The sequence below is a fragment of the Rattus rattus genome, chromosome 9, assembly GCF_011064425.1.
Source record: "Rattus rattus isolate New Zealand chromosome 9, Rrattus_CSIRO_v1, whole genome shotgun sequence".
In the NCBI taxonomy this organism is placed as follows: domain Eukaryota; kingdom Metazoa; phylum Chordata; class Mammalia; order Rodentia; family Muridae; genus Rattus; species Rattus rattus.
The window spans coordinates 90,246,575-90,274,025 of NC_046162.1; the positions used below are offsets into that span (position 1 = coordinate 90,246,575).

At 48.5% G+C, this 27,451-nt stretch overlaps 1 protein-coding gene across 1 annotated transcript; it reads right to left on the reverse strand.

The window, feature by feature from the left end:
- Positions 1-27,424, reverse strand: Adap2 (ArfGAP with dual PH domains 2). The gene is made up of 11 exons (XM_032914020.1): positions 27,239-27,424; positions 26,475-26,605; positions 24,540-24,631; positions 21,555-21,631; positions 19,262-19,374; positions 13,118-13,264; positions 8,213-8,296; positions 5,285-5,347; positions 3,578-3,655; positions 2,470-2,698; positions 1-1,333 (listed from the first exon to the last, which is right to left on the reverse strand). The coding sequence occupies exons 1-11, from the start codon at positions 27,330-27,332 to the stop codon at positions 1,311-1,313; spliced, it is 1,131 nt and encodes a 376-aa protein (XP_032769911.1). The 5' UTR covers positions 27,333-27,424; the 3' UTR covers positions 1-1,310.
- Positions 27,425-27,451: the final 27 nt, after the last annotated feature.

Genomic DNA, 27,451 nt, shown 5'->3' on the forward strand with positions numbered 1-27,451 from the left:
TCTCCCAATTTTTTTTTTTTTTTTTTTGAAACAGAATCTCCATGTAACCCTGGCTATCTTGGAACTCACTTGGTACACCAGGCTGGCCTTGAACTCACAAAGATTAGCCTGCCTCTACTTCCCAAGTACTAGGTTTAAAGGCATGTACCATCAATGCCACCTAACACTAAGGTTTCTCTTTTTAAGTCCAGGTTCCAGTCAAGAATCCCAAACTTCATTTGTTGCCATGACTTGGTACAGGTTTTTTTTTCTTCTTCTTCTTCTTTTTTGAATGAGGGTTACATGTAGCCCAGGTTAGCTTTTCACTCTCTATGTATAATAGCAGAGCCTCTGATCTTCCTGCCTCTACTTCCCTAATGCTAAAATTATAGGTACCACCCTGGCTTTGGTCTGTCTGTCTGTGCCACCCCCTCCCCTCAGTTTATTTAAACAAATTCTTTATGTGGCTCTGGTTGTCCTGGAACTCACTATGTAGACCAGGCTGGCCTTGACCTCAAAGAGATCTTCCTGCCTCTGCCTGCTGAGTGCATGGGTCTAAAGGCATGTATCACCATGCTTGGCCAATTTCATCTTTTATAATCGTGTCATTTGAATAGCCCCAAGCTAGTTGCATAGCAACATGTAAGTAATAAATAAATGTCTGACTATTTCTTCATAGTTAAGTTTAGACTAAACTTTAACGTTTTTCCGTTTGTACAATCTGGATGCTGCGGGCACTTTTATTGCAGTGTCCACCCCTATCTGTAGTTTTGGTTTGTTGTTTGCTTACTTGCTTTTGTTTCTGTTTTTTGTTTTTAGTTTTTCTAGACAGTGTTTTTCAGTGCAACCAGCCTTGGCTGTGACTGTCTTGGATCTGTCAGTCTCTGCCTCCTGACTGCTGTTTCTTCTGTTTCGTTTTTTGTTTGTTTGTTTGTTTGTTTGTTTGTTGTTTGAGACAAGGTCTTGCTATGCAATTCAGGCTGGACTTGAACTCCCTGGGTGGTTCACGTTGGCACCGGGCTCATGGCATTCCTGCCTCTCGACTTGCAGGCATCACCATGGCTGGCTTTCGGTGCAGTTATGAGGACATCTAAGCTTGGAGAGCTGAATTCTTCTCAGTCCCAACTCCTCAAGACTGGGAAATGTTCTGGAAGGAGCCCAGGGAGTCGTAGGATAAACCACACCGTCTGAGTCTTCGCAGAGTTCACAGGCAAGGGCAGCTGCTGGCCTCAGGACTTCCTTCTGGACGACCAGGGCTGAGGTGAACACTTCTCCAGGACTTCAGGTGCTCAGTGGCCAGCCAGATCCTCCGAGATGGGTCACCTCAGGCCTCAGCCACTCTTTGCTGATGTGGCTGCAAGGGAAAGAAGAGGGCTGGGGAAGGCGGCCATGCTGGTGCTGCCCTGCTTGGGGACATGGAAGGGACAAGTGTGGTGTGACAGAGGGAGCCAGGACAACACTGGAAGCAAAAAGAAACTTTAAATGCGAATAAAACAGAAAAAAAAAAACCAATCAAAAAACAGACAACAACAACGACAACAAAAGCAGACTAATGAGATAGACAGGAGACAGAGGAAGCAGGGGCAGAGACTCGGGGATTCAGGCCCACAGAGAGCAGCTGCTCAATTGCCTTCTGGGAAAAGGACGGCAAAGACAGTTGTGGGCTGGGTTTGTTTGTTCGTTTGTTTAGTTTGGGTTTTGGAAACAGAGTCTCAGTATGTAGCTTCAGCTGTTCTGGAACTCACTAAGTAGACCAGGCTGGCCTTGAACTCACAGAGTTCTCCCTGCCTCTGCCCCCAACACTGAGATTAAAGGCATAGGCTAGCTACCATGCCAGGTTGAGACAGTTGTATTCATACTGGTGAGAGGCACCAGAGTTTCCCCCAAGGGCTGTTGGGGTCACCTGTCGGGTTTATACTCTCTCAAATACACGGCTTTTCCTTTATGCCCTGGAAACTCTGCCCTGGGTCAGAGGCTTCCGCCCTAACTCAGCACATCTCTGCTTTTCACAGGGTTGTCAACAGATGGGAACAGTCTCCTTGTGACCCATCTGGGGTGAAGAGGAGGGACAGGGGAGGGAGACAAGAGAACACTAAAAATAGCCTTCCTTCTGGGTGGGCAGGAATCCAGAATCCCAGTGTGTTCCCAGCAGGGTGTCCTCTGCTGAGGATCCCAGGCCAGTGTCTTCTTATGAGAAAAGGGACAAGGGCATGTTGGGGAACGGGTGGGGGTGGGGGGGTCTGACCAGGGGGTATAGCCAACCTCTACAGTTCTGCTAGGGCCAGACTCCTGGAGCTCATGAGGATGGCCGCATAGAGGAACTGGTGCAGAAGGGGCTTTCTGACAAAAATGTGCAATGTGTGCTTTTTTTCTGGCAGGAAGTGAGGGAGGACTCAAACAGCTGAGTCAGGCCCCTCCGGGACCACAGTGAAGAAGCCCTTTTCTGCCCTCACCCAAAAGAATCCCCACCCACCCACCCCCACTTCTCACTGAGGAGGTGGAGGGGCGACAAGGGACTGGACAGGACACCCCGCAGACTCTCCAGCCATTCCCGCTGCTCCTTTTCAGTGGGGCAGGTGAAGATGAATTTCCGCTCCGGAGTGATGACCGTGAGTCCGACCTTCCAGCGGTTCCCTCGGATGCCCTTGGGCAGGTCTTCCCATACTTCGTATCCCTGCTCATTGCTTCCCAGAAAAACCTGGCCCTGCTCAAAAGCGTCCTGCGAAGGGAAGCACGCCGTCGTCAGAGGCTGTCTTGGGGCAAAAGAGCCCTGGCAGCCTGGCCGGTTCCAAGGTCAAGCTTGGTAAAGAGATGTGTATGTTATTGCCAGATTGGGCTTTGATTTGAACTGTTAGAACCTCAGTTATATCACACACGAATCTACTGAAAATACTAACACGTAGAGTATACACCAGGCACAGGAACTCAAAGGCAGTTCGCTGCTTTGTTTTGGCTCCTGAGGATTGTGCTTAGAGTCTCAAACACAGTAGGCAAGCAAGCATTCAGCAGAGCCTAGAGTGCCCCCCCCCTCTAATTTTCACATAAGCTCTCACTAAATTACCCATGTTGGCCTTGAACTTATTCTGAAGTTCAGGGAGTCTTTGAATTTGCAATCCAACTGCTTCAGCCTCCCCAGTGGCTGGGATTACAGGCTGGTGGCCCTGGGCCCAGTTCAAGCACTTTGTTACATATTAGCAACCTTTATACTCATCATGGCCACTTCTGAGCAAGGCATTCACGCTGAGCCAATATTTTGCAGAAGGGAAATGCAGCTAAGTGCATACCCAGGCCAAGGCACGGCTCCACAAAGGCAGGACTGAGCCTAGATAGAGCCCGGGGTCCCACCAAACTGGATGAGTCCTGACCACTCCACTCGGACCTCCTGCTTACAAGGGAGTGGTCACACCCTACTTTAAGCACAGTTAGCAGCACTGGGGATTCTGAGTAAGAGTTGAGTGAGAAGCAGAAGGTTCAGGCTTTCCTGTCCTGGGTTCCACTGCCCTGGGATTCTGGGTGCTGGTCTTTCTGTATATTCTGAGATCAGCACTAGCCTGCCTGACGGGGCCCATGCTAAGGAGGAATCGAGGAAGGCTCTTACCAGGGGGTTCTTATAATACAGCAGCCTCCGCTCCTGAGGATCCAAGGCAAACCACCTTTTCTTGAAGGGTTCTCTATGCTGTAAAAGAAGGGAACTCTTAACAGATGTGACAAAGCCCAGAATAGGGGTCAGGGCCAGTTCAGAGAGAGGCCATCACACTGGTTCTCCAACCTGGCTTCTGCAATCAGACATACTAGAGCTTCTCCCTGGTGCCAGTGCCTGGGAAGGCATACCCTCCCCAGAAAATGGCCCTGTAACGGCTGGACTAAGACTGAAGTTCACAGGTCTGAGCACCGGGTCAGACTCTGGGTTGTTTGTTTATTTGCTTGTTTGTTTTGAGACCGGTCTCGCTTGTGTAGTCCTGGCTAGGCTGACAGGGATCCCCCTGCCTCTACTTCTGGCGCGCTGGAGTTGAAGGGTTATACTACCAGGAACCAGGACAGACTCACGAGACCTTAGTCCAACCCCTCTCTGCCCCCGACCTCCTCCTTCCCTCCCTCCCTCCCTCCCTCCCTCCCTCCCTCCCTGTTCTTTGCTCTACACCTCTACGTGCTGCCTAGGAGAGAAAGGGTTACTTCCCTCTTTCTTGGGCTGTGGACAAATAAGTCTCAGAAAAAGGAAGCCATGGAAGTCAGAAGTGGCTCCTGCTTGCAAAGTTGAAAGTGCTGCCCTTGGCTCGGGGGTGGCTGGGGGGCTGAGGCAAAACCAGGGACTGTGCCTGTCATCTGAGGGAAGGAGACCATCACCACCACTTGACCAATTTCTAACTTCTGAGGCTTTTTTGGGGGTGGGGGGTTGGGAATTTCTCTGTGTAGCCCTGACTGTCCTGGAAACTTGCTCTGTACACTAAGGCTGGCCTAACACTCACAGAGATCCACCTGCCTCTGCCTCCTGAGTGCTGGGATTAAAAGTGTGTGCCACCAGCATCCGGCTCCTGAGGCTTTTATTTTCATAGTGTCCTCCAACACCTTTCGGGCTCCTCTTACCACACTTCCTGAAACACATTATATAGTTGTGTTTTGGCATTGAACCCCTGACCTTATACCTGCTAGGCAAGCCCCCTCTGCCTTGAGCTTTATCTCCACACCCTGAATTTCCAGTTTGAGATGGGGCGAGGGACTGACTACATTGTGCAGACTGACTTTGACTTTGTCGGGCTAGCTTCAAACTTGCGATCCTTCTGCCTCAGCCTCCTGAGAGTCTGGGTCTGTACAACCCTTGTCTGGTTTACAGGAAAGCCCAGACTCCTTCTCTGAGGGGCAGCCCTTGTCCTCCTTATATCAGTGAGGAGGCACAGGACAGGGAAGCCAGGCTGAGTGTGAGGAGGAAGGGTTCAAGGCCATGTTTTTTTCGGACTAGCCCAAGTCTCTCTGACGCTGTCCTGGTGGACTGCTAGCACAGCAGATTCTGAACCATTTAAGAAGCCGTCTCTCTAGGGGATTCCTTTTCCTGAGGTTAGAGTCTAACGGTGATCAGAGGGAGGATCTGGTGAAGCTGACAGGATGGGACAAGAGAGGAAGAAACCCTCAGAGCAAGGCTGGGTCACACATCAGCTAACTCCTAGTCTCTACTCAGTCCATCAACAGAGAAACTCACAAACATTGATATTCTTCCCTTCCCTCCCGCCCTCTGGCCCCACCCCCACACTCCTTTAGCTGTGGTTGGAATAGAACCATATTAAGTAATACAGAAAACACTAGAATGTACCTTTGGACCAGTCTTCTCCATGAAGCCTTGTTTGAGGTAGTTCCTGGTGATGAGAGGCACGAGCTGGAGAGAGAGAGAGACGAGGCCGATCCCATTTACACACAGAGCTTAAGCTTTCAGACTGAACTTGGCCCCAAGACAAAGAGAAGTTTGGAAAGCAGAAGGGTGTATGGCTTATGGCTAATATTTGGAGTATGAACTGGATATAATACAAATATTTCAGCAAAGCCAGTCAATGAGCCCCAATATGATTTTCCTGCATGGCCCAGTTATAGTTTAAGTACTTCATTTGTCTCAGATAACAGAGCAGGCAAGACTCTTAAGAGACCCACTTGTCACGGGCACGGTGGTGCTCGCCTTTAACCACAGTGCTCAGGAGGCAGAGGCAGGCAGAGCTTTGAATTTGAAGCCAGACTGATCTACAGAGTGAGTTCCAGGACAGCTAGGGCTACGCAGAGAAACCTTATCTCAAAAAAAAAAAAAGAAAAGAAAAAAGAAAAAAAGAAGAAAAAGGAGAAGGAAGGAGGAAGAAGGAAGGAGAAGGGAGAAGAGGAGGAAGAGGAAGAAAAGGAGAAAAGAAAAAAGAAACTAAGCCATAGAGACATGGGAGAAGACTTTGCTGATGTCATGTGGTTGATATGACAGCATGAGGAGGTGGGATTCACACTCAGGGCAGATAGGCAGCAGGCCAGCTTCCCGTGTACCATGTCACTCCCCACCACGGTCACAGGTTCTGACACCAGCGGTGAAGAGAAGATAGCAGGGCAGACACACTGAGAAAACCCTGGCCTCGGTGTTAGGAGACTCCCAGAATCTCAGCACCTCTTCTGGCTCGGCCAGATGTTACCGTGGTAAGCTTCCTGTCTCTGGGAGTCCACTCCCTACTCTGTCTCCAACACTATACTCAGAGAAGCTTCCAGGGATTGGAGGTGACTCCCTATGCCTTCTTTTTTTTTTTTTTTCCTATTCTTTTTTTCGGAGCTGGGGATCTAACCCAGGGCCTTGCGCTTGCTAGGCAAGTGCTCTACCACTGAGTCAAATCCCCAACCCCTATGCCTTCTTTTTTAATTTTTTGCAACCTACTTTTTAAAAAAAATTTTAAGGATTTATTTTATGAACACATTGTCTTCAGACACACCAGAAGAGGGCATCAGATCTCATTACAGATGGTTGTGAGCCACCATGTGGTTGCTGGGAATTGAACTCAGGACCTCTGGAAGAGCAGCCAGTGCCCTTAACCACTGAGCCATCTCTCCAGTCCCTCCCTATACTTTCTTAAGCCTGGGTGCCACACCTAGATATAGGAAGGTCAAGAAGGAGAGATAGGCAGGGTTGGTAAAATATGGTTGATGAAGGAGACAAGGGAACACTGAGGACATTGGGCAAAGACCAACTTATTCCACACAGGTTACCAAACAGGAAGCCAGGCCAGATTAAATAAGGCCGAGCAACCGCTCTGTGCCCCCCCTCGCCTGGGTCAGCAGTCAGCACTCTGGACTCTTCCCTGAGCCAGCAGTAACCAGCTCTGGGTGCTGACTAAGCACCATGACCTCAGCTTTGAGCCTGACCCCTGGCCTTGCTGGAAATGTGCCTAGGGAACTTCTAAATGGGTACTGGGCCTGACTTCGTCAGTCCCATCGCAGATACTCAGCTCCCTGTAAACCCCAGGATATGAGGACATTTAGGCTCTCAATGAGGGTCTAACAGATGAGAATAAGAAACTCCAGGATCAGGCTGAGAAACCAGTCCCGTGGGTAAAATGCTTGCCATGCAAGTGTGAGGACCTGACTTTGAACCCCAAAAGAACTGAGCTTCGTCATGAGGACAGAAACCTCAGCACTAGGGAAACGCAGACCAGAGGATGCTTGAGACTCGATGGCCAGACAGCTCAGCCTAATGGGGGAGCACAGGCCAATTAGGAGAGATTGTCAGGGGTGGGGAAAAAAAAAAGAGAGAGAGATTGTCTCCAGAACATAAAGGTAGATGACATCTGAAGGATGACACATGAGGCTGGCTTCCACATACTTAGCCACATGTGTACCTGATTCTGCACATATGTGTACACACATACACATGTGCCCACACCTTTAATTGCAGCACTTGGTAGGCAGAGGCTGGCAGATCTAGGTGAGTTCCAGACCAGCCTGGCCTGCATAGTGAGTTCTAGGCCAGCCTGGGCTAACAATGAGACTGTGTCACAAACAACACCACCAAAAATCAAATCGAATCAAAACAAAACAAACCCAAATCCTCAATCACAGGGCCTCATAGCTTAGAGGGGTCCCTGAAGGAGACCTGGACCAACCACCATCTTGCTAATACGGAAGCATGCTCAGAAAGGTACCTGTAAGGGTCACACAGTTTGTCAGTGACAGAGCAACCATGAGAGCCTAGGGCTCCTGGCTTAAAATACCATCTTCTGCCCTATGTCATTCCTGTCCCCAGACAAGGTTGCAGGAAGTAGATGTCTGTCCCAGATGTCAAAAGGAAGTCCTCAGCTTACTGTTACCTTTACCACCGCAGGCAGATCACCCCTGTCAAGGGAATCCCAACATCTCCCAAAGACGGAGCATCACACATCACAGAACACAGTCACAAGGCTGTGGAAGGGTGTATTAGTCACTTAATGGGAGTAACCCCCAAACCCAACTGCCAGTTCTAAGTAATTACTTTATAGGAAGAGTAGAGATTGAATGGGTTAGAAGGAGTTTGCATGTGGCAGGTAGGCTCATTTGCATATTTTAGTGGGGGAGATCAGAAAGACGTTCAGAGTCTGAGGCCCTTGACAGCAGAAATGTTACCCTCCAGTCTTCCTAGGCTTGACTACAATAAACCTTGTCCAGCCCTGAGTGTCTTAGGGGTCAAGAGACAAGAACAGAAAAAGGGAGGGTATGGGCCACGCAGAAACCAAGACCACATTTAGCTCACCTCAGACTCTGGGAGATCAGGAAAGGCCAATTTTAGGTATTGCAGGCGGGCTGCACGGAGAGCGTTGAACCAATCCACTATCTCCTGCCAGGGAAAATTCAAAGCACACAGTGGTGAGATGGGCAGATGTGCGAGGACCCTGGCAGGCCAGAGGTAGTGGGGTCCGGCACACACGCACACACACACACACACACACACACACACACACACACACACACACACACATGCGTTCAGGAAATACACACTTCACACAATCCCATCTGAGAACATCTGGAGAGGGTGATATCAGAGCCCAGAGGACTGCCCTGAGCTAGTCGCAAGTCACAGACAGGAAGAGCTCCCAGCCACGGAAAAAGACCAGTGTGAGCTGCACAAAAAAAGCTTAGTACACTTCTTAAAGGTTGTGAGACACCCCTGGATTCCTATTGGAGACTGGCGTGGAGTGGTCCGGAGACCATCCCTTAACACGGAGACTCTCGGGCGCTGTGATGCTGTGGGGTGCTGGGACACACTTCTTTGGGTGGGGGTGGGGGCTGCATATGGAGACATTCCTCCAACAGAGATGCTGAGGGCCTGGAATGCAAGGCCAGCCACAAGTGGATGTCACAGTGAGAGAGCACATCCTTCATAATCATAGCCAACATCTCACCCGGAGAACCACATTCCCAAAGCTTCCTCAGCTCCTCCCCAATCAGACATCCTTTCTCCTTCCTTCTCCTCCCTCCCCCGGCTTTCCTGTTTCTATGTGTATGTGTGCATGCCTGCATGCATGTGTGTGCCTTTTTCTATGTGTATGTGTGCACGCCTGCATGCATGTGTGTGCCTTTTTCTATGTGTAGTGTGCACGCCTGCATGCATGTGTGTGCCTTTTTCTATGTGTATGTGTGCATGCCTGCATGCATGTGTGTGCCCCCAAGTGTGCCTGCAGAGGACAGGAGACAGCCTTGGGGATCCCTGTGTGAGCTACCATGTGAGTTTAGGGAACTGAACCAGGTCCTCTGCAAGAACAGCAAGTGCTCTTAACTGCTGAGCCGTCTCTCCAGCCTCCTCCTCTGCCTTGTTTTACAATGAGAAAGCCTTCGCCAACTGAGCTGTCTCTCTGGAGAGAGCCCTTTTTACTTTTTTGTTTGTTTGCTTTTTGTTTTTTTTGGTTTTTTGTGGTATAGTGTCATGTAGTCCAGGCTAGCCTCCTCAAACAGCTAAGTAGCAGAGATAAGCCTTGCACTCTTTTTTGTTTGTTTTCAAGACAGGGTTTCTCAGGCTGGAGAGATGGCTCAGTGGCTAAGAGCACTGACTGCTCTTCCAGAGGTCCTGAGTTCAATTCCCAGCAACCACATGGTGGCTCACAACCATCTGTAATGGGATCTGATGTCCTCTTCTAGTGTGTCTGAAAAATAAAATTAAATAATTAAATAAATACATAAATAAATAAATGTTTAAAAGACAGGGTTTCTCTGTGTAGCCTTGGCTATCTGTGGACCAGGATGGCCTCAAACTCACAGAGATCCACCTGCCTCTGCCTCCCAAGTGCTGGGACTAAAGGCATGCATCACCACTGCCGATACCACTGATGTCACCACTGCCTGGTTAGCCTTAAACACTTGATCCTCCTGCTTCTTCCTCCCATGTGTGGGGATTGCACATTTGCACTTATTTTTGATACAGGAGCTTGCCCTGTAGCCCACACTTGAACCTTGTTATCCTCCTGCCTCTACCTCCCAAGAACTGGACTTAGAGGTGTGTATTACCACATTCGTCTTACTTTTTGCTTTCTCCTTTCTCTCTCTGTCTCTCTCTCTCTCTCTCTCTCTCTCTCTCTCTCTCTCTCTCTCTGTCTCTCACACACACACACACACACACACACACACACACACACACCCCTCCAATCACTACCCACACTCCCTTCTGCCTTACCCACCCTTTGACCTTTGACTGCCCATTCATTGCATAGACTAGTTTAGATGTTGTAATAGATTCCCGGGGAGTTGTTCCTGCCCAAGTTTCTCTGAGAACTGATTCTCAATCTCACACCTTACAGTCCCCACCCTGCCTCGGCTACAGGAGCTGGACCAATAAAGAGTCAGGACTGGACTTAACAGATATGCTCCCTCCCAGGAATTTGGAATGGAGAGGCAGAAAGACTTGCTGGGAGAGCTGTGGTGCAGGGCGCCAAGGCATTGCAGTGATTGAGGAAGTCATGTGAGTACAGGCTCAACAGAGAGCAACAAGTTCCCTTCTACCCCCAAAGCCAGACAGAGCCAGACACTCAGGCCTAGTCGTACTTCTGTTCTTGGCAGGGTATGTTGACCTACAATCTCAGTGGGAGGAAGGCTAAGGCAGGGGGATTGCTCCAAGTTCAAGACCAGTTGAGCTACATAGCAAAATACAACTCCTCCCTATAAAAGAAAGAAAATTTTAAAACGAAGAACAAAAGTTCTTGGGCCTTAGGCATTAGGGAAATGGGGCCACCTCAGATAAAAAGGTAGCCAGCATGTACTTGGGTTATATTTATAGTCACAGATAAGGAAAAGAAAAAGCTTTACAGTCCCGAGCGAACAGTAGCTGCAGCCCAGAACGCTCCCACTGCATCTCGGCTCTGTGGGGGCCAGGCATGTGGTGGTACACACCTTTATTCAGCACTCGGGGCTGTTCAAGGCAAGCCTGGTCTACACAAGTTCCAGGCTAGCCAGAGCTACCTAGTAAGAACCCTTCAAAATAACAACAACGACAACAACGAAACCCCCAAGCAAACAAAACTGCTTAACATGCAAACAAAAGGTATGAGAGAGGTGGGCACTGGGGAGCAGTCCAGAGTCGCCTCCCCAGTTTGAGGGACCCTTGGGAAGTCCACTCATCCAGCTCCAGGTACCTGCTGCCCAAGGCCCTCTCACCAGCAGAATCACACTCACACAGAACATAAAATGAAGAGATCGAATTTTTAAAAAAGGGTTTTAGCAGAGTGATAGTGGCACACACCACTGATCCCAGCACCCCAGAGGCAAAAGCAGATGGATCTCTGAGTTCAGGGCCAGCCTGGTCTACAGATCGAGTTCCAGGACAGCTGGGGCTGCACAGAGAAAACCTGTTTCGATCCCTCCCACTAAAAAGCTGTTAACTGGGTGCTGTGCTGAGGAGATATCCACTGTGTGACCCGAGTAAGGAACCTGATCCGTCCCTGTCCCTTGAATGTGGGAAGAAAATGTTTTCAGGGGTGTCAAGCGTTCAGACATGAAGGATAACCGTTACCTTGAGCATGCCTGGCAAAGTTAAACGACCCCAAAGCGTCAGCCATTGCTTCCCCGTGGATGCTTATCATCTCTGTCCTGTTCCATCGCTGACCATGTGAGGACCTGAGCTAGTTCACCCTCACGTACTGCTCTAGTTCACCTTGACTGCTCTGCTCCTACCGGCTGATTCCCAGCCTTGCTATGTATCCTAATTCAGCTGCAAACCTGTGATCCTCCTGCCTCAGCCTGCCAAGTGCTGGGACTATAAAATCATAACGTTTCGCAAACATCTTTGTGTGTCCTAATCACTCAAGACTCTTACAGTTTCTAACTGAGCAGGTCTGGGGTGGCCTGAGACTAGTATTTTATTTATTTATTTATTTATTCATTCATTCATTCATTCATTCATTTATCTATTTATTTATTTGGGGGTGGACAGATAGATGGCTCAGCAGTTAAGAGCACTGGCTCTTCTTCCAGAGGACCCAGCTTTAACTCCCAGCACCCACATTTATCTGTAAGTCCAATTCCAGGGGACTCTGATACCCTATCCTGGCCTTAGTGAGCACCAGGCACGAATGTGACACACAGACACACAATGCAGGCAACACACCCCTACACATAAAATAACATGTTTTCTTAAAAGATATTTGTTTCTACATAATGTGAGTGCTTTGCCTGCGTGTATGTCTATGCACCAACTAAGTGTCCTGCACACACAGAAACCAGAAGAGGGCACTGGATGCCCTGGAACTGAAGTTTTAAACTATTGTGAACCACTGTGTCAGTGCTGGGAACTGAACCCAGGCCCTCTGCAAGGGCAACAGGGGCTGCACTGAGCCATTCCTCCAGCCTCACAAGGTCTTAGGTCAAATGGATGCTCTTGGTCCAGTGCCAGGTGTGGAAGGAAAGGTCCTGGTCCAGTCCACCTACGCTTCTTCCTAAATCAGAAGCTCCGCCCTACCCACACCTGCTATTTCTTCGTTTGTTGTTGTCTCACTCTGGAATCCGGGCTGTCCTAGAACTCAATCTGTAGACCAGGCTGGCTCAAACTCACAGAGACCCACATGCTTCTACCTCCCAAATTCTGGGGCCTGCTGTGTGCCACCATAGCCAGTGGATTTGCTGTGTTTGGCTAAGGGACCCTCTGCTAACTTTTCTCTTACTGATGAGTGTCCACTGCCCAGATATATTTCCAGTACTTGCTAGGTTCACTTATATCCCACTCTGCCTTCCTCAGATCTCTGATTCAGAGTACAAAGTGGAAATAGATAAGGCACTTGGCAGCCGAAGCAGCGCAGCGGCGGTGGCAGAGGTAGCAGCAGCAGCAACAGCGGCGGCGGCTGGACGAAGCAGCGCGGAGGCGGCAGTGACAGAGGCAGCAGCAACAGCAGCAACAGCAGCAGCAGCAGCGGCAGCAGCAGCCGCAGCAGTAGCAGCAGCGGTAGCAGCAGCAGTGGCGGCAGCAGCAGCAGCGGCAGCAGCAACAGCAGCGGCGGCGGCAGCAGCAGCGGCAGCAGCAACAGCAGCAGCAGCGGCCGCAGCAGCAGCAGCGGAGGCAGCGGCAGGCCTCCAGAGGCAGCTGAGTGCCTGCTGAAATGTGTAGCCAGGGTGGTGAACTGAGCCCATGAACTGAGCGCCATTCTGGAGGCTACAGAAGTGATTTGAGCCTTCTCACCTTTCCACTGTCATGATATACAAACAGATTTCTGGTTTGGCCCTCCTTCCTGTAGGTAATCTGCAGCCCGTGGGGATGTCCAATCTTCTCTGTCTGGAAGGTGGCATTTAAGTCCTTGATGTTGATGATAGCCTTTGGGGTTTTACCCTAGAAGAGAGAAAGGATCCTCAAGATACCGAGGGCAACGGGTGCCTTCCTGCCAAGGCCTTCAATACAAGCCCCTACTACATAACCCTGGGCTCCTCTAACAGACAACGGTACAGTTGCTCTATGGATTGCCTGTGCTGGCCATCCCCACCTGCCAGATTGGCCCCTCTGAGCTGGAAGGGGTCTAGGAAACCTTCACTTTGGACTTTTCACACGTCTTAGCCAAAGCACCTTTCCTGGGGCAAACCAACCCAACCACTCCCTGTGAAATAACCAACCAGACAGCAGCTCCCTGGGCTCTGACCCGTGGTGGAGCACTAATTAAGGCCAAGGAATCCTGATGAGAGACAGGATGATTCCAAGCCCCTGGACCAGCAGGAGCGGCACTGAACTTTTTTTAAACACAAATTTAAATCCCAAGCCTGGGGCTGGGGATTTAGCTCAGTGGCAGAGCGCTTACCTAGGAAGCGCAAGGCCCTGGGTTCGGTCCCCAGCTCCGAAAAAAAGAACCAAAAAAAAAAAAAAAAAAAAATCCCAAGCCTGGGACCCTGAGCTTGCTAAACAAGTGCTTTACCACTAAGGGAGACCTTCCACTCCCTTTTGTTATTTATTTACTTATTTATTTATTTGTTTATTTATTTATTTTTTTATAACCTGTCACTAAGCTATACCCAAGTCCTCCTATTATTCTTGTGTAATGCTTTTGTTTGTTTGTTTGTTTTTTGCTAGAAACATGTTTTTAAATTTTACCTATATTGTTACAGTTACCCATCTTGGAAGGTTGGTATATTTATATTATGTGTATGTCTGTGTCCCTGAATATATCTGTGTGTACCGTGTGTGCGGGTGCTTTCAGAAGACAGAAGGGGGCATGAGATCCCCTGGAGTTACAGGAGGTTGTGAACCACCTGATGTGGGTGCTGGAAGCCAAACTTGGGTCCCCTGAGAGAACAGCGAGTGCTCTTAGCTATTTCATCCCTTTTAATTGTTGAGCAGTAGTTAATTCTCAGTTATATTATCATTTCCTTCGTTAATTGTAGGTGGAAATTAAGTTCTATGGGTTTTCCTTTCTTTCTTTCTTTCTTTTCTTAAAGAATTGAGCTAAAATGAAGTTTGTTTTTTCTTTTTGTCTTGTTTTGTTTGGGTTTGGTTTTTTTTTTTTTTGTTGGTTTTTTTTGGTTTTTTGGTTTGTTTTTTTTTTTTTCTTTTTTTTTTTTCTGAGCTGGGGGCCGAACCCAAGGCCTTGCGCTTGCTAGGCAAGTGCTCTACCACTGAGCTAAATCCCCACCCCCCTGGAACTTGATCTGTAGACTAGGCTGGCCTCAAACCCACAGAGATCTGACTGCTTTTGCCTCCCAAGTGCTGGATTAAAGGCGTGCGCCATGATGCGTGGCTGCCCAGGTTAGTCTTCAACTCTTGGGCTGAAATCCCTCCTGCCTCAACCTCCAGAGAAATTGTGACTCCATCTAACTTAATTCTTTGCACAATCCAAAATTTTTACATAAAAATGAGTTACTTTCATAATAAAAAAATCCATTTGGGAAAAGTATTTTTAAAAGAAAAAAGAAAGAAAGGAAAAGACCTACATGGAGTCTATTCCTGCAATCTCAACAGCAGGAAAATGAGGCAGGAGAATTGTGAGTTCACAGCCAGCTGGGGCTACACAGCAGGATCCCATCTCAAAACAAATCCAAGCAAAAGTGGATGCAGGCCACTGTCACCCCCACTGCCCTTAGAAGATGGAAAGATCTCCCATGCTCATGGATTGGCAGGATTAATATAGTAAAAATGGCCATTTTACCAAAAGCGATCTACAGATTCAATGCAATCCCCATCAAAATGCCAATCCAATTCTTCAAAGAGTTAGACAGAATAATTAGCAAATTCATCTGGAATAACAAAAAACCCAGGATAGCTAAAACTATCCTCAACAATAAAAAAAAGGACTTCAGGGGAATCACTATCCCTGAACTCAAGCAGTATTACAGAGCAATAGTGATAAAAACTGCATGGTATTGGTACAGAGACAGACAGATAGACCAATGGAACAGAATTGAAGACCCAGAAATGAACCCACACACCTATGGGCACTTGATTTTTTTGACAAAGGAGCCAAAAACCCATCAATGGAAAAAAGATAGCATTTTCAGCAAATGGTGCTGGTTCAACTGGAGGTCAACATGTAGAAGAATGCAGATCAATCCATGCTTACCACCCTGTACAAAGCTTAAGTCCAAGTGGATCAAGGACCTCCACATCAAACCAGATACACTCAAACTAATAGAAAAAAAACTAGGGCAGCATCTCGAACACATGGGCACTGGAAAAAATTTCCTGAACAAAACACCAATGGCTTATGCTCTAAGATCAAGAATCGACAAATGGGATCTCATAAAACTGCAAAGCTTCTGTAAGGCAAAGGACACTGTGGTTAGGACAAAACGGCAACCAACAGATTGGGAAAAGATCTTTACCAATCCTACAACAGAGAGAGGCCTTATATCCAAAATATACAAAGAACTCAAGAAGTTAGACCGCAGGGAGACAAATAACCCTATTAAAAATGGGGTTCAGGGGCTGGGGATTTAGCTCAGCGGTAGAGCGCTTACCTAGGAAGCGCAAGGCCCTGGGTTCCGTCCCCAGCTCCGAAAAAAAAGAACCAAAAAAAAAAAAAATGGGGTTCAGAGTTAAACAAAGAATTCACAGCTGAGGAATGCCGAATGGCTGAGAAACACCTAAAGAAATGTTCAACATCTTTAGTCATAAGGGAAATGCAAATCAAAACAACCCTGAGATTTCACCTCACACCAGTGAGAATGGCTAAGATCAAAAACTCAGGTGACAGCAAATGCTGGCGAGGATGTGGAGAAAAAGGAACACTCCTCCATTGTTGGTGGGATTGCAGACTGGTACAACCATTCTGGAAATTAGTCTGGAGGTTCCTCAGAAAATTGGACATTGAACTGCCTGAGGATCCAGCTATACCTCTCTTGGGCATATACCCAAAAGATGCCCCAACATATAAAAAAGACACGTGTTCCACTATGTTCATAGCAGCCTTATTTATAATAGCCAGAAGCTGGAAAGAACCCAGATGCCCTCCAACAGAGGAATGGATACAGAAAATGTGGTACATCTACACAATGGAATATTGCTCAGCTATCAAAAACAATGACTTTATGAAATTCGTAGGCAAATGGTTGGAACTGGAAAATATCATCCTGAGTGAGCTAACCCAATCACAGAAAGACATACATGGTATGCACTCATTGATAAGTGGCTATTACCAAATGCTTGAATTACCCTAGATGCCTAGAACACATGAAACTCAAGACAGATAATCAAAATGTGAATGCTTCACTCCTTCTTTAAAAGGGGAACAAGAATACCCTTGGCAGGGAATAGAGAGGCAAAGATTAAAACAGAGACAGAAGGAACACCCATTCAGAGCCTGCCCCACATGTGGCCCATACATATACAGCCACCCAATTAGACAAGATGGATGAAGCAAAGAAGTGCAGGCAGACAGGAGCCGGATGTAGATCTCTCCTGAGAGACACAGCCAGAATACAGCAAATACAGAGGCGAATGCCAGCAGCAAACCACTGAACTGAGAACAGGACCCCCATTGAAGGAATCAGAGAAAGAACTGGAAGAGCTTGAAGGGGCTCGAGACCCCATATAAACAACAATGCCAAGCAACCAGAGCTTCCAGGGACTAAGCCACTACCTAAAGACTATACATGGACTGACCCTGGACTCTGACCTCATAGGTAGCATTGAATATTCTAGTAAGAGCACCAGTGGAAGGGGAAGTCCTGGGTCCTGCTAAGACTGAACCCCCAGTGAACTAGATTGTTGGGGGGAGGGTGGCAATGGGGGAGGATGGGGAGGGGAACACCCATAAGGAAGGGGAGGGGGGAGGGGGATGTTTGCCCGGAAAACGGGAAAGGGAATAACACTCAAAATGTAAATAAGAAATATTCAAGTTAATACTAAAAAAAAATAAAAAACAAAAAACAAAAACAAAAAAAAAAAACACAACATACTGGCTTGGCCTGGAACTAAAGATCAAATAACCTTTCTCCAGCCAAGGAGGAAAGCCCTGTCTAACCACAGGAGAGCTTTTCTCTTCCTGAGTAAAACAGAAACATTGAATGCGCAAGTTGGGAGTGTTTAAAGTGGCAGGTCCCACTTTTCTCCCCTACACTTTCCCTCAGTCCGGGACATTCCAGTTTGCCCCTCTAGAACTGTCTACTCCTCTGGGAGAGCACCAGGGACCAATCTCTCGAGACCGAGCTGCAGAGCTCAGAGCTTACCCCTCTGGTCTGCAGCTCTGATCCCTCACGTTCAACTTCGTTAACAATTTTTGGGGTGTTTTTTGTTTTTTTCTGTTCTCTAATACTGGACGGCCCCAGGGTCCGATGTGGTAACTGGCCTCCAAAGATATCCCCACCACTTCCTTCTTCCCCAGTAGTCCCCAGATGCTCTACCCAGAAGGAGGTAGAGTTACATCTCTTCCCTTTAAGTAAGTCCAGATACAGGATTTGCCTTGACCCTGTAGAATGCAGTTCCTGGCCTGGCCTTCTGAAGGCTTGGCAGTTTTGTTCTCTGATTTGTTTGTTCGGTTTTGTTTTGATTTGTTTTTAGGTTTATCTTATTTTATGTGTAGAAGTACCTTTCCTCCATGTAAGTGTGTGTATCGTGTACATGCCTGATGCATGCAGAGTTCGAAGGGGAGTGTTGAATCCCTTGAAACTTGACTTAGAGGTGGTTTTGAGCCATGATGTGGGTGCTGAGAACCACACCAGAGTCCTCTGCAAGAGCAACAAGTGCTCTTAACTGCTGAGCCACCTCTCCAGCCCTTGTTTAGACAGGGTCTTGCTGAACTCTCTGTGTAGATCAGGCTGGCCTGGAACTCATAGAGACCCACCAGCTTCTGTCTGGGGGGCCCAGAGATCAAGGAGGGTGGCACCACACCAGGAGACAATCCTTTTGCATTGAAGAGAACAGTCTCTGTGCCTTAACGAGGCTTGAGCTAGGGAAGAGCCCAATGACAGAGTGATATCATTGAGCCTGCACAGACCCTGGGCTCAATCCCTAGCATCATAAGAAGAGAATCACAGGGGGCTGGAGAGATAGCTCTGCTCTTCCAGAGGTCCTGAGTTTAATTCCCAGCACCCACATGGTGGCTCACAACCGTCTGTAATGGGATCTGATGTCTTCTTCTGGTGTGTCTGAAGACAGCTATAGTGTATTCACGTACATAAAATAAATCTAAAGGAGGAGGAGGAGGAGGAGGAGGAGGAGGAGGAGGAGGAGGAAGAGGAGGAGGGTGGGGGAGAGAAAAAGAAGGAGAACAAGAACAAGAACAAGAACAAGAAGATAGAAGAGGCAGACTCCTAACTGACTGACCACAGGGTTCTCCAGGGCACTGGGCAAGGGAAATGGAGTTTGTTTGTTTGTTTGTTTATTCTTGAGATAGGGTCTCATCATATAACCCTGGTGTCCTGGAACTCACTATGTAGACTAGGCTGGCTTCAAACTCACAGAGATCAACCTGTCTCTGCCTCTCAAGTGCTGGGATTAGTGTCACAAGCCATTTGCCTGACCTTGTTTAAATGAGTAAACTGAATATGTAAATGTACCTCAATAAAACTGCTCTTAGCCAGGCATGGTGGCACACTCCTATTATCCGAGCACTCAGGAGGCCCTCTATGAATTCAAGGCTATCCTGATTTCAGTAACAAGTTCTGGGCTAGCAAGGGCTACATAGTGAGACTCTGCCTCAATAAGAAAAAAACAAAAAAACAAAAAAACAAAAAAACAAAAGTAGAGACTAACAGTAATGAAACGAACCAAACCAAGCTGATGCTGAGTAACCAAAGTATGACTGCATGTGGACTGGATTGTCTGTAGCCAAGGGGAAGTAGAACATTTTCCTCACCAGGGCTGAAGGGAGGGCTCCTGAGGAACACAGGCGACCTGACCTCTTACCTCTTCCTTGGTGTAGTACTTCAGCAGGCCTTCCCTCGACAGAAGGACAAACCTTCTCCTCAGGAACTGGGAGTTGTCCCTTCCTCGCTTCCACAGGAAGCCTTCTCGATCACCTTAACCACCAAGGGCAAGAAAAGAGCCATGAAGTCAGCACACATAAGCTAACCTGAGGCTCAGGGGCTGAAGGTAGGAGGGGCTCCACCCTCCCCTGGGATAGCCAGTCTAATCTGGGGCCAACTTTATATGATTTCAGTCTCCATCCACCATGTAAAACCCTTCTTCCCCGCTCTTCCATGAGGTCCTGCTGCTTTCTTAGAAGAAGGCAGGTGTGGTGGGGCCTGTAGTCCCAGGATTCAGGCTGAGGAAAGGGAGCTGTTACGAGTCTGTGATGGTTTGTCTATGCTTGACCCAAGGAATGGCACTATTAGGAGGTGTGGCCCTGTTGAGTAGGTGGGTCACTGTGAGCGTGGGCTTTAAGACTCTCACCCTAGCTGCCTGGAAGTCAGTCTTCCACTAGCAGCCTTCAGATGAAGGTGTAGAACCCTCAGCTCTGCCTGCACCATGCCTGCCTGGATGCTGCCATGCTCCCACCTTGATGATAATGGACTGATCTCTGGAGCTGTAAGCCAGTCCCAATTAAATGTTGTTTTTTATAAGACTTGTACTGGTCATGGTGTCTGTTCACAGCAGTAAAACCTTAACTAAGAGTTCAATGCCAGTCTTGGCTACATAGCAAGATCTTGTCACAGAAAAACATGTTGGGGAAATGGCTCAGCTGTTAAGAGCACTTGTTTTTGCAAAGGATCCAGGTTCAGTTCTCAGCACACAGATGGTAGCTTACAACCATCCATAATCAGAGACTTTCTTCTGCCCTCTGACGGCACCAGTATTACATGTGGTGCACATGCATACATTCACAATCATACACAGAAAAATAAAGATTTTTTAGTTTAATAAAACAAAGAGGGCTGGAGAGATGGCTCAGCAGTTAAGAGCACTGGCTGCTCTTCCAGAGGTCCTGAGTTCAATTCTCAGCAACCACATGGTGGCTCACAACCATCTGTAATGGGATCCGATGCCCTCTTCTGGTGTGTCTGAAGACAGCTACAGTTCACTTATATAAATAACAAATAAATCTTTAAAAAAAATATAATAAAACAAAGAAAGACAAAGAAGAGAGGGTAGTGGAGGGGAGAAGAGAGTGGGAAAAAAGAAAGAAAGAAAAAAAAAGGTTTAGGAAGACCAAGTATCCAAAAAAAAGAAGACCAAGTATTGAAAAACAGGACTAATTCTGAACAAGGTCCTGGGCTGAGATGTGGCTCAGCTGGTAGAGTCTCTCATAGCATGTAAGAAGCGTGGGATTTAACCCCAGCACTGCATAAGGCCAGTAGTGGTGGCTATAATCCTAACATTCTGGAAGTAGCAGGAGGATCAGGAGTTCAGGTCATCCTTGGCTATACAGTGAATTCAAGGCCACCCTGAGATAGATGAGACCTTGCCTCAAAAGAATGAAGGGACTGTGTGGTGGCATACACCTTTGATCCCAGCACTCAGGAGGCAGAGACAGATGGGTCTTTATGAGTTCAGGGCCAGCCTGGGAAACATTGAGAGTTTCAAGTAAGCCAGGAATATATAGTGAGACTATGTATGTATGCATGCATGTATGTATGTATGTATGTGCATGCACGTGTGTGTGTATATAAATTATATACTCCTAGCCAATGTTGACATTGACATCAGCCAATTATAAGAGTATAAGAGTGATCCTCAAGACATCTATGAGTTGAAGAATCGTTTGTACTCCTAGAAATCCTGGAAGCTGAGGTCCTTGAAGACCTTTGTCCCCTGGGCACTGTCAGCTTGAGAATTCAAGTCAGTGGGGTGGAAACCACCCTAGATCTAGGGTTGCTGTTGTGGTGCCCTGCGTGAGTGTGGAAAAAGAAGCTGAAATCGAGCTCATGTGCCTACCAAGCCTACCTAACCTCCCACTCTTGTTATCTAAGGCTCAAGAGAACATAGACCTCACAACATTAAGATGGTAACTTTTGGGGTGCAGAGAAAAGGCTAAATGGCTGAGAACATTGGCTGCTCTCTCAGAAGATCCAGGTTCAAATCTCTGCTGTACCCACATGGCTCACAACTGTCACAACTCCAGTCCCAGGGGATCTAAGACCATGTCCTGGCCTCTAGGTGCACTGCATACATGTGGTGCATATACATGCATACATACATAATACATACATACATACATACATGCATACATACATACATACATACAAAATGGTAACTTTACCTGGGGGCGAGACAGCTTTCTCAGCCATAAACTCCTGTCTTTCATACTTAGCTCGAATCCATTGCTCCTTTAAGACCCTAAAAAGAGAACTTTTGGTCAGTCATGCCTTTGGTGTCTTCCCACAGTGACTTCCCAGACCCTGCAGCAGAGGATGGGGACAACCCAGGAGCTGCCATCTCACGACACCCAGAGGCTCTCCTCCCTAGGTTAGTTAACACTGGTGCTGGATGATTCTCTGTAGTAGGGGTGGAGCATCCGGTGCTCTACGGAATACGCAGCAGTACCTCTGGCTTCTACCTCCTCAGAGGCTTCTGCTCTCCAGATGACACACCAGGGAAATGTGTCTTCTAGTGGGCTGAGAAGCACTAGACTGTCCCTCAATGATGAAGAAAGATATCAGCTCCCTGGACACTTAGCCCCCGTCGACAACTGCCTGCTCGTGTGTGAACTTGAGTATTAAATGTCCTGAACCTGCTGATGAACTCTGGCTCACCACGCTGCATAGAGCAGACTGACTCAACTGTTTCACATCTTTTGAAATAAGGTCTACTGTCTCCCAGGCCAACCCTGAGGTGTCCAAAGTAGCTGAGATTGACTTTGAACTCATGATCTTCCTGTTTCAACCCCATACCCCCACCACTAAGTGCTGGGATTACAGATATATGCCACCATATCTGGTGTTATGTAGCACTGGGGATCAAACCCAGGACCCAGTCAAGCAAGCTCTCTAGCAACTGTGTTTCATCGCCAGTGAACATCTCTAAATCTAGGAATGGGACAGTAATAAGCCTGCCTTCCCTAGTGCTGAGGTGGGCAGATCTATGTAAAGAATCCAGCACTAGAGCCAACACAAGGTCGGGTTGTTTGTTTGTTTGACAGTCTTACTATTGTAGGCTGGCCATGAACTCACAGAAAACTGCTTGCTTCTGCCTCCCAGACAGTTAGGAAAAGGTGTGCTTCCCAACACCAGGCTCACCGTGGGTTCTTACTACTAACCTCAACCAAATGCTATTCTTGGCTGCTATGAAACCGCGCAGCTGGGAACAAACCTATTCCTACTGTTTGCTCCATCTTATCTTTTCCAGGAACGAGTTCCAAAGGTTAGCTGACTGAATGGACTGGGCACAGGAGTGACCTAGAGCTGCACATCTGGCCCAAACAGGTCACCTGGAGCTCTGGGTTGCTCTGGGCTGCATGGGACAAAGGGACCAAAAGTTAGAGACTGACGGGAAGCCCTCTCTGAGCCATGCTGGATGGTACAGAATGCACCTGCAAGTGGATTTGCTGCCGACTGCAGGTAGGAGTCAGCCTGAGAGAAAGATGACTGAACAAGAGCCATGAGAGTAGAAGATCCTGGGGTTGGGGATTTAGTTCAGTGGTAGAGTGCTTGCCTAGCAAGCACAAGGCCCTGGGTTCGGTCCCCAGCTCTGGAAAAAAAAAAAAAAAAAAAAAAAAAAAAAAAAAAAAAAAAAAGAGAGAGTAGAAGATCCTGTCATGCTTGAGCCCCTGGTGTGGCCTTTCCAGCCCCCTTCTCCTTCTCCTTGGTCATGTTTGAGCTCCTGGTATTAGGATCCTCCTCCCTCTTATTTCCTCTTTTATATAAAAAAGTACCTTTATTTATTTATTTTGTGTGCATACACATACATGCGTAACTGCTCACTCTACAGTAGTACATGAGTGGAAGTCAGAGAACAGCATGAGATCCATTTCCCTCCTTCCTTCATGCAGATCTCAGGAATGGAACTCGGGGTCTCAGGCTTAATGGCAGGTGCCTTCGCCCACCGGGCCATCTTGCAGGCCTTTGCTGGCATTGTTTTCAAGCAGGATCTCGCCATACAGCAGTCCAGACTTATCTCAATCACAAACTCCTCTGGCTTAGCCTCCCTGGCCCCCTTAATGCCAGGATTACAGGTGTGCACCATCACAGCTGGTATGGGATTGTCCTTCTTGAGGGTGACTTCACATCTGTCCTTCCGGGCATCTGATCTTCAGAGCCCACACAATCTTTGTTATCTGAGCTAGCTGAAGCTGGAATTCTGTGGCTTACAGTCAAGAGTTCTTTCATGGTTCGAGGTGAAGCTCAGAGGTAGAGGGCTGACCTGATAGGCACAGTCCCTGGTTTTCATCCCCAGTACTTCCTAAGGTATAGCCTTTCCCACAGGACAGTGACGAGAGCACTAGGCCCAACATGGAGATGGGAATCCTGGGTCATAGGACCAGTACCAGGGGACAGACTAGAGACCAAGGACTCTTGTTATGGTCCCCAAGGCAGGAAATGCGGTAATTTTAAAACTGGAGAGAAGAGGCCACCAGTCCTCAGTCAACAGGGATTAAAATGTAAAGGCATTTGTGGGAGTCATGATAACCAACGCTGGAGGGGGTCAGTGTAGAAAGGCCATGTAAGAGATGCTGTCCAGGGCTTGGAGCAAGGGCTGAGTGGTAGCAAAGGGGCAAGATAGGTTCCTTCAAGTGGTGTCCAACATAACTCTCAGGCGTGAGGGAGCTGGTATCACTCTAAAGTTGACACCGAGAAATGCATGCTGGGTCACATGGGGGATGCTTAAACCAATGACATCGTTTCATCTACATCACGTTATAAGGCATGTTGCTGTTTACACTTTAGAAGGGGCACTCGGGCTACATGCAGAGGGACATCCGAGGGGCTTGGTGCCTTGGCTGCCTTCTTTTACTGGGTAGCAGTAGAGTTGTGGCTTTTGTTTTGTTTGAGGTGAAGTCTCAGGTAGCCCGTGCTGACTTCCACCTCACTGTGAGCAGAGGCTGACCCTCTTACCTCCTGGGCATCAGGATTATGGGCATTTGCTACCATAGCTGGTTTCAGGCAGGATTCCTATGCACCCTCCATGGAAATATCAGAACCATCCCTGAAACAATCTTCCATCCAGACCACAGGAGAACTCACCTCAGACAAAGGTAAGAGGGACAGAGAAGGGCTGGGATGACCCCTCCCCAGGATCACTCACTCACAGGCAGTCGCTGGCCTGAGGGACGTAGTAGAAAGTTGGGACTCTAGCTTCAAACTTGGCTTTCACACTGAGGTTCCCATTGTGAGTCATGAACTGTAAGAAAAGAGCAAGTTGGCGTAATTGTAGAACTTGAAAATGAACTTGAAATGAAACCATGGCTTACTCAGAAGACTGTGAATGTTGGGCGTGGTGCCCGCACACAGGCCTTTAATCCTAGCACAGCCTGGTGGATCTTTGTGAGTTCAAGGCCAGCCTGCTCTACACAGTGAGTTCTGGGACAGCCAGGGCTAAGTAGAGAAACCCTGTCGATAGATAGATAGATAGATAGATAGATAGATAGATAGATAGATAGATAGCTAGCTAGCTATAGATCAATCAATCAATCAATCAATCAATGCCTGTGGTTTTTACTGGCTCTGAGGCTGGTCCAGGAGGAACTGCTTTTAAGAAGGCATCTCACCAGACATGGAAAGTTCTAGTTTGGTATAACGTGGGGTATTGATAACTATGTCTTATATAAGAACAGCCCCTTACAGTTCTCATATAACATTATATTGGGTTCTCTCAACCATTTTAACACTACTAGTCCATTTTTAAAGAGGACACCGGGGCTCAGAGAGGTTAGGTGACTTAAGGCAACACCACTGGTGAACACAAAATGAGGATCTGAAGCCAGCTATGCTGGACCACAAAAAACTCATTTTTTTCTCTCACTGATTCCACAGACAGCCACACACCCTCATACCTCTTGAAGTTTACAGGAGACTGGGGTAGCTAGAGAATGAAAATGACTGCCAGCCCCGTAGAATAACCCATGTCACCAGAGACTTAGTGGGCACTGTGTCCAGTGATAGATATGCTGATGTGCCAGTGGGTGTGACACAGCTGGGGCAGAGGCAGGAACGCCAGGTTTATAATTCGTGTGTCTGGGCACCGAGAACACTATCCTCCACCCTGGAGACCCTGGAGCTGTGTCATAGACATGTATTGCCCCTGGACCCCTGGTGATCTCACCTGCCCCAGTGAAGACATTGCAGGGGCTTAGAAGGCAAAGACCTGTGAGTGTATGGGCTAGCTGGTGGTATCTATCTTTCCCTTGCCTAGGATGTAGGACTTGAATGGATAGCCACTTTGTCTTTTCAGTGTGTTCTTCCCACAAAGAATATAGTAGGCTTCCAGTTACATCTGTGTGGATTGAATGGTAAAAAGCCCAGCCCAGATCCTGCCATAAAAGGGAAGTGCTCAGTGGAGTTACCCACTCCTTGAACCTCTCCACTCCCCAGTGTGGTGTTGACCTGCCTGCGCTCTTAAGCCTTTCTGGCCAAAATGGCTTCGCCCTCTAAGCTGAGGATTCTGACATACTAACTGGGCAGGCAAACAGAGTGGCCTAGGAAGGGGTGCAGGACCTTAGGCTATGAATCAGATGTTTCTCTTCCTCAGTTCCTGGCTCCTACCAATGACTACAATAATTATTAATTCACTTTGTGTTTGAGCTGAACCTGTTTTATTCTTACAGCAGCCAGGGATAGGGAGATGCATGTCCATGACATGGTGTAGAAACACACTCTGTAGCTAAGATTAAGACCCTAGCCCAAGGGCTGGAGCGACAGTTCAATGGTGACGAGCATTTACTGCTCTCACAGAAGACCTGGGTTCGATTCCCAGCACCACCATGGCCGCTCACTCCGATTCCAGGAGATCTGATGCCTTCCTTTGACCTCTGTGAGCTCCTGCGCATACATGGCATACATAACAAACACTTAGGGAAAACACACACACACACACACACACACACACACACACACACACACACATCTGTGTTTTCTCTCATCAATCATTTCATTTTCCTCCTCTGTGAACAGGAGGAACACACCTGCGTGCTGCCTCTTCTCCCTCACGCCCAATTCCAAGAATCTGCACACGTGTGCCAGTCTACCTCCACCATACTGTCGTCCCAGAAGTCCAGTCTCACGGATTTAACTTTGCTGATGTCTGGGAAGTTGCGATGGACGCCAGAGCAGTGGAGACAGATGAAAACCCCCAGCTTGTAAGAGGCCCAATCAGGATCTGCGGGGTGGAAGAGCAGGATCTCCGCTGAGCTGGACAAGGACTGGACTAGGGTGCAGGGACAGGCTGGGCCTGAAAGTTAGGATTCTGGGTCGGAGGCAAGTTCTGCCCACACCGGTAATCCTTTCTCTCTAGGTCCCCAACCTTGGACAACTGAGGTGACTGCATGAACCGTGCTTAGCCCACCCTTTGGCTCGACGACACCCAGGAGACCACGGAAGGGGGAACCGAGGAGAGTGGGCGAGTGAGGGAACCGCTTCCTCGGTCCTTGCGCGGCAGTGTGGGGTCGAGGAGCTCCAGGAGGCACCGCGGTGAGGACCTCAGGGTCTGAGGACGCTGGAATCGGAGATGGTGTCTAGAGCCGGGTCCTGGGTGGTAAGGTGCCCGGTGGGAGAGAGAGGGACCCAGGGCATGGACCGCATCTGATGCGGAGCGAGGACCAAGGTCCCGGGTTTCAGGAGCAGGGAGACGGAGGACCGTCGGGGCCTCCCGAAACTCTCCAGCGAGAAGGACTGGGGTCCCAAGCGAGGAGCGAGTCTGAGTCGCGCGTGAACGGGCTCCTAGGGAAGGGGACGGTGGGCCAGGGGTCAGGGCCGTGGCTGGCTGCACCTGCCCCGCACACCGCGCCCTTACCGGCTGCCCCGCAGTCGGCGCAGTGCCCGTTGCCGGTGCCCGCAGCCTGCAGCAGCTCCAGCAACCGCTTCTTGTTGCGCTCACGGTCGCCCATGGCCGGCCCAGAGGTCTCAGCGGGGCTCAGCCCCGCCACCTCTGTGGTTCCCGCTTCTGGACGCTCATGGTCCGGTGTTTCCCTGGCCGCCGGAGAAGGATTCAGATCCGCAAGCCTCC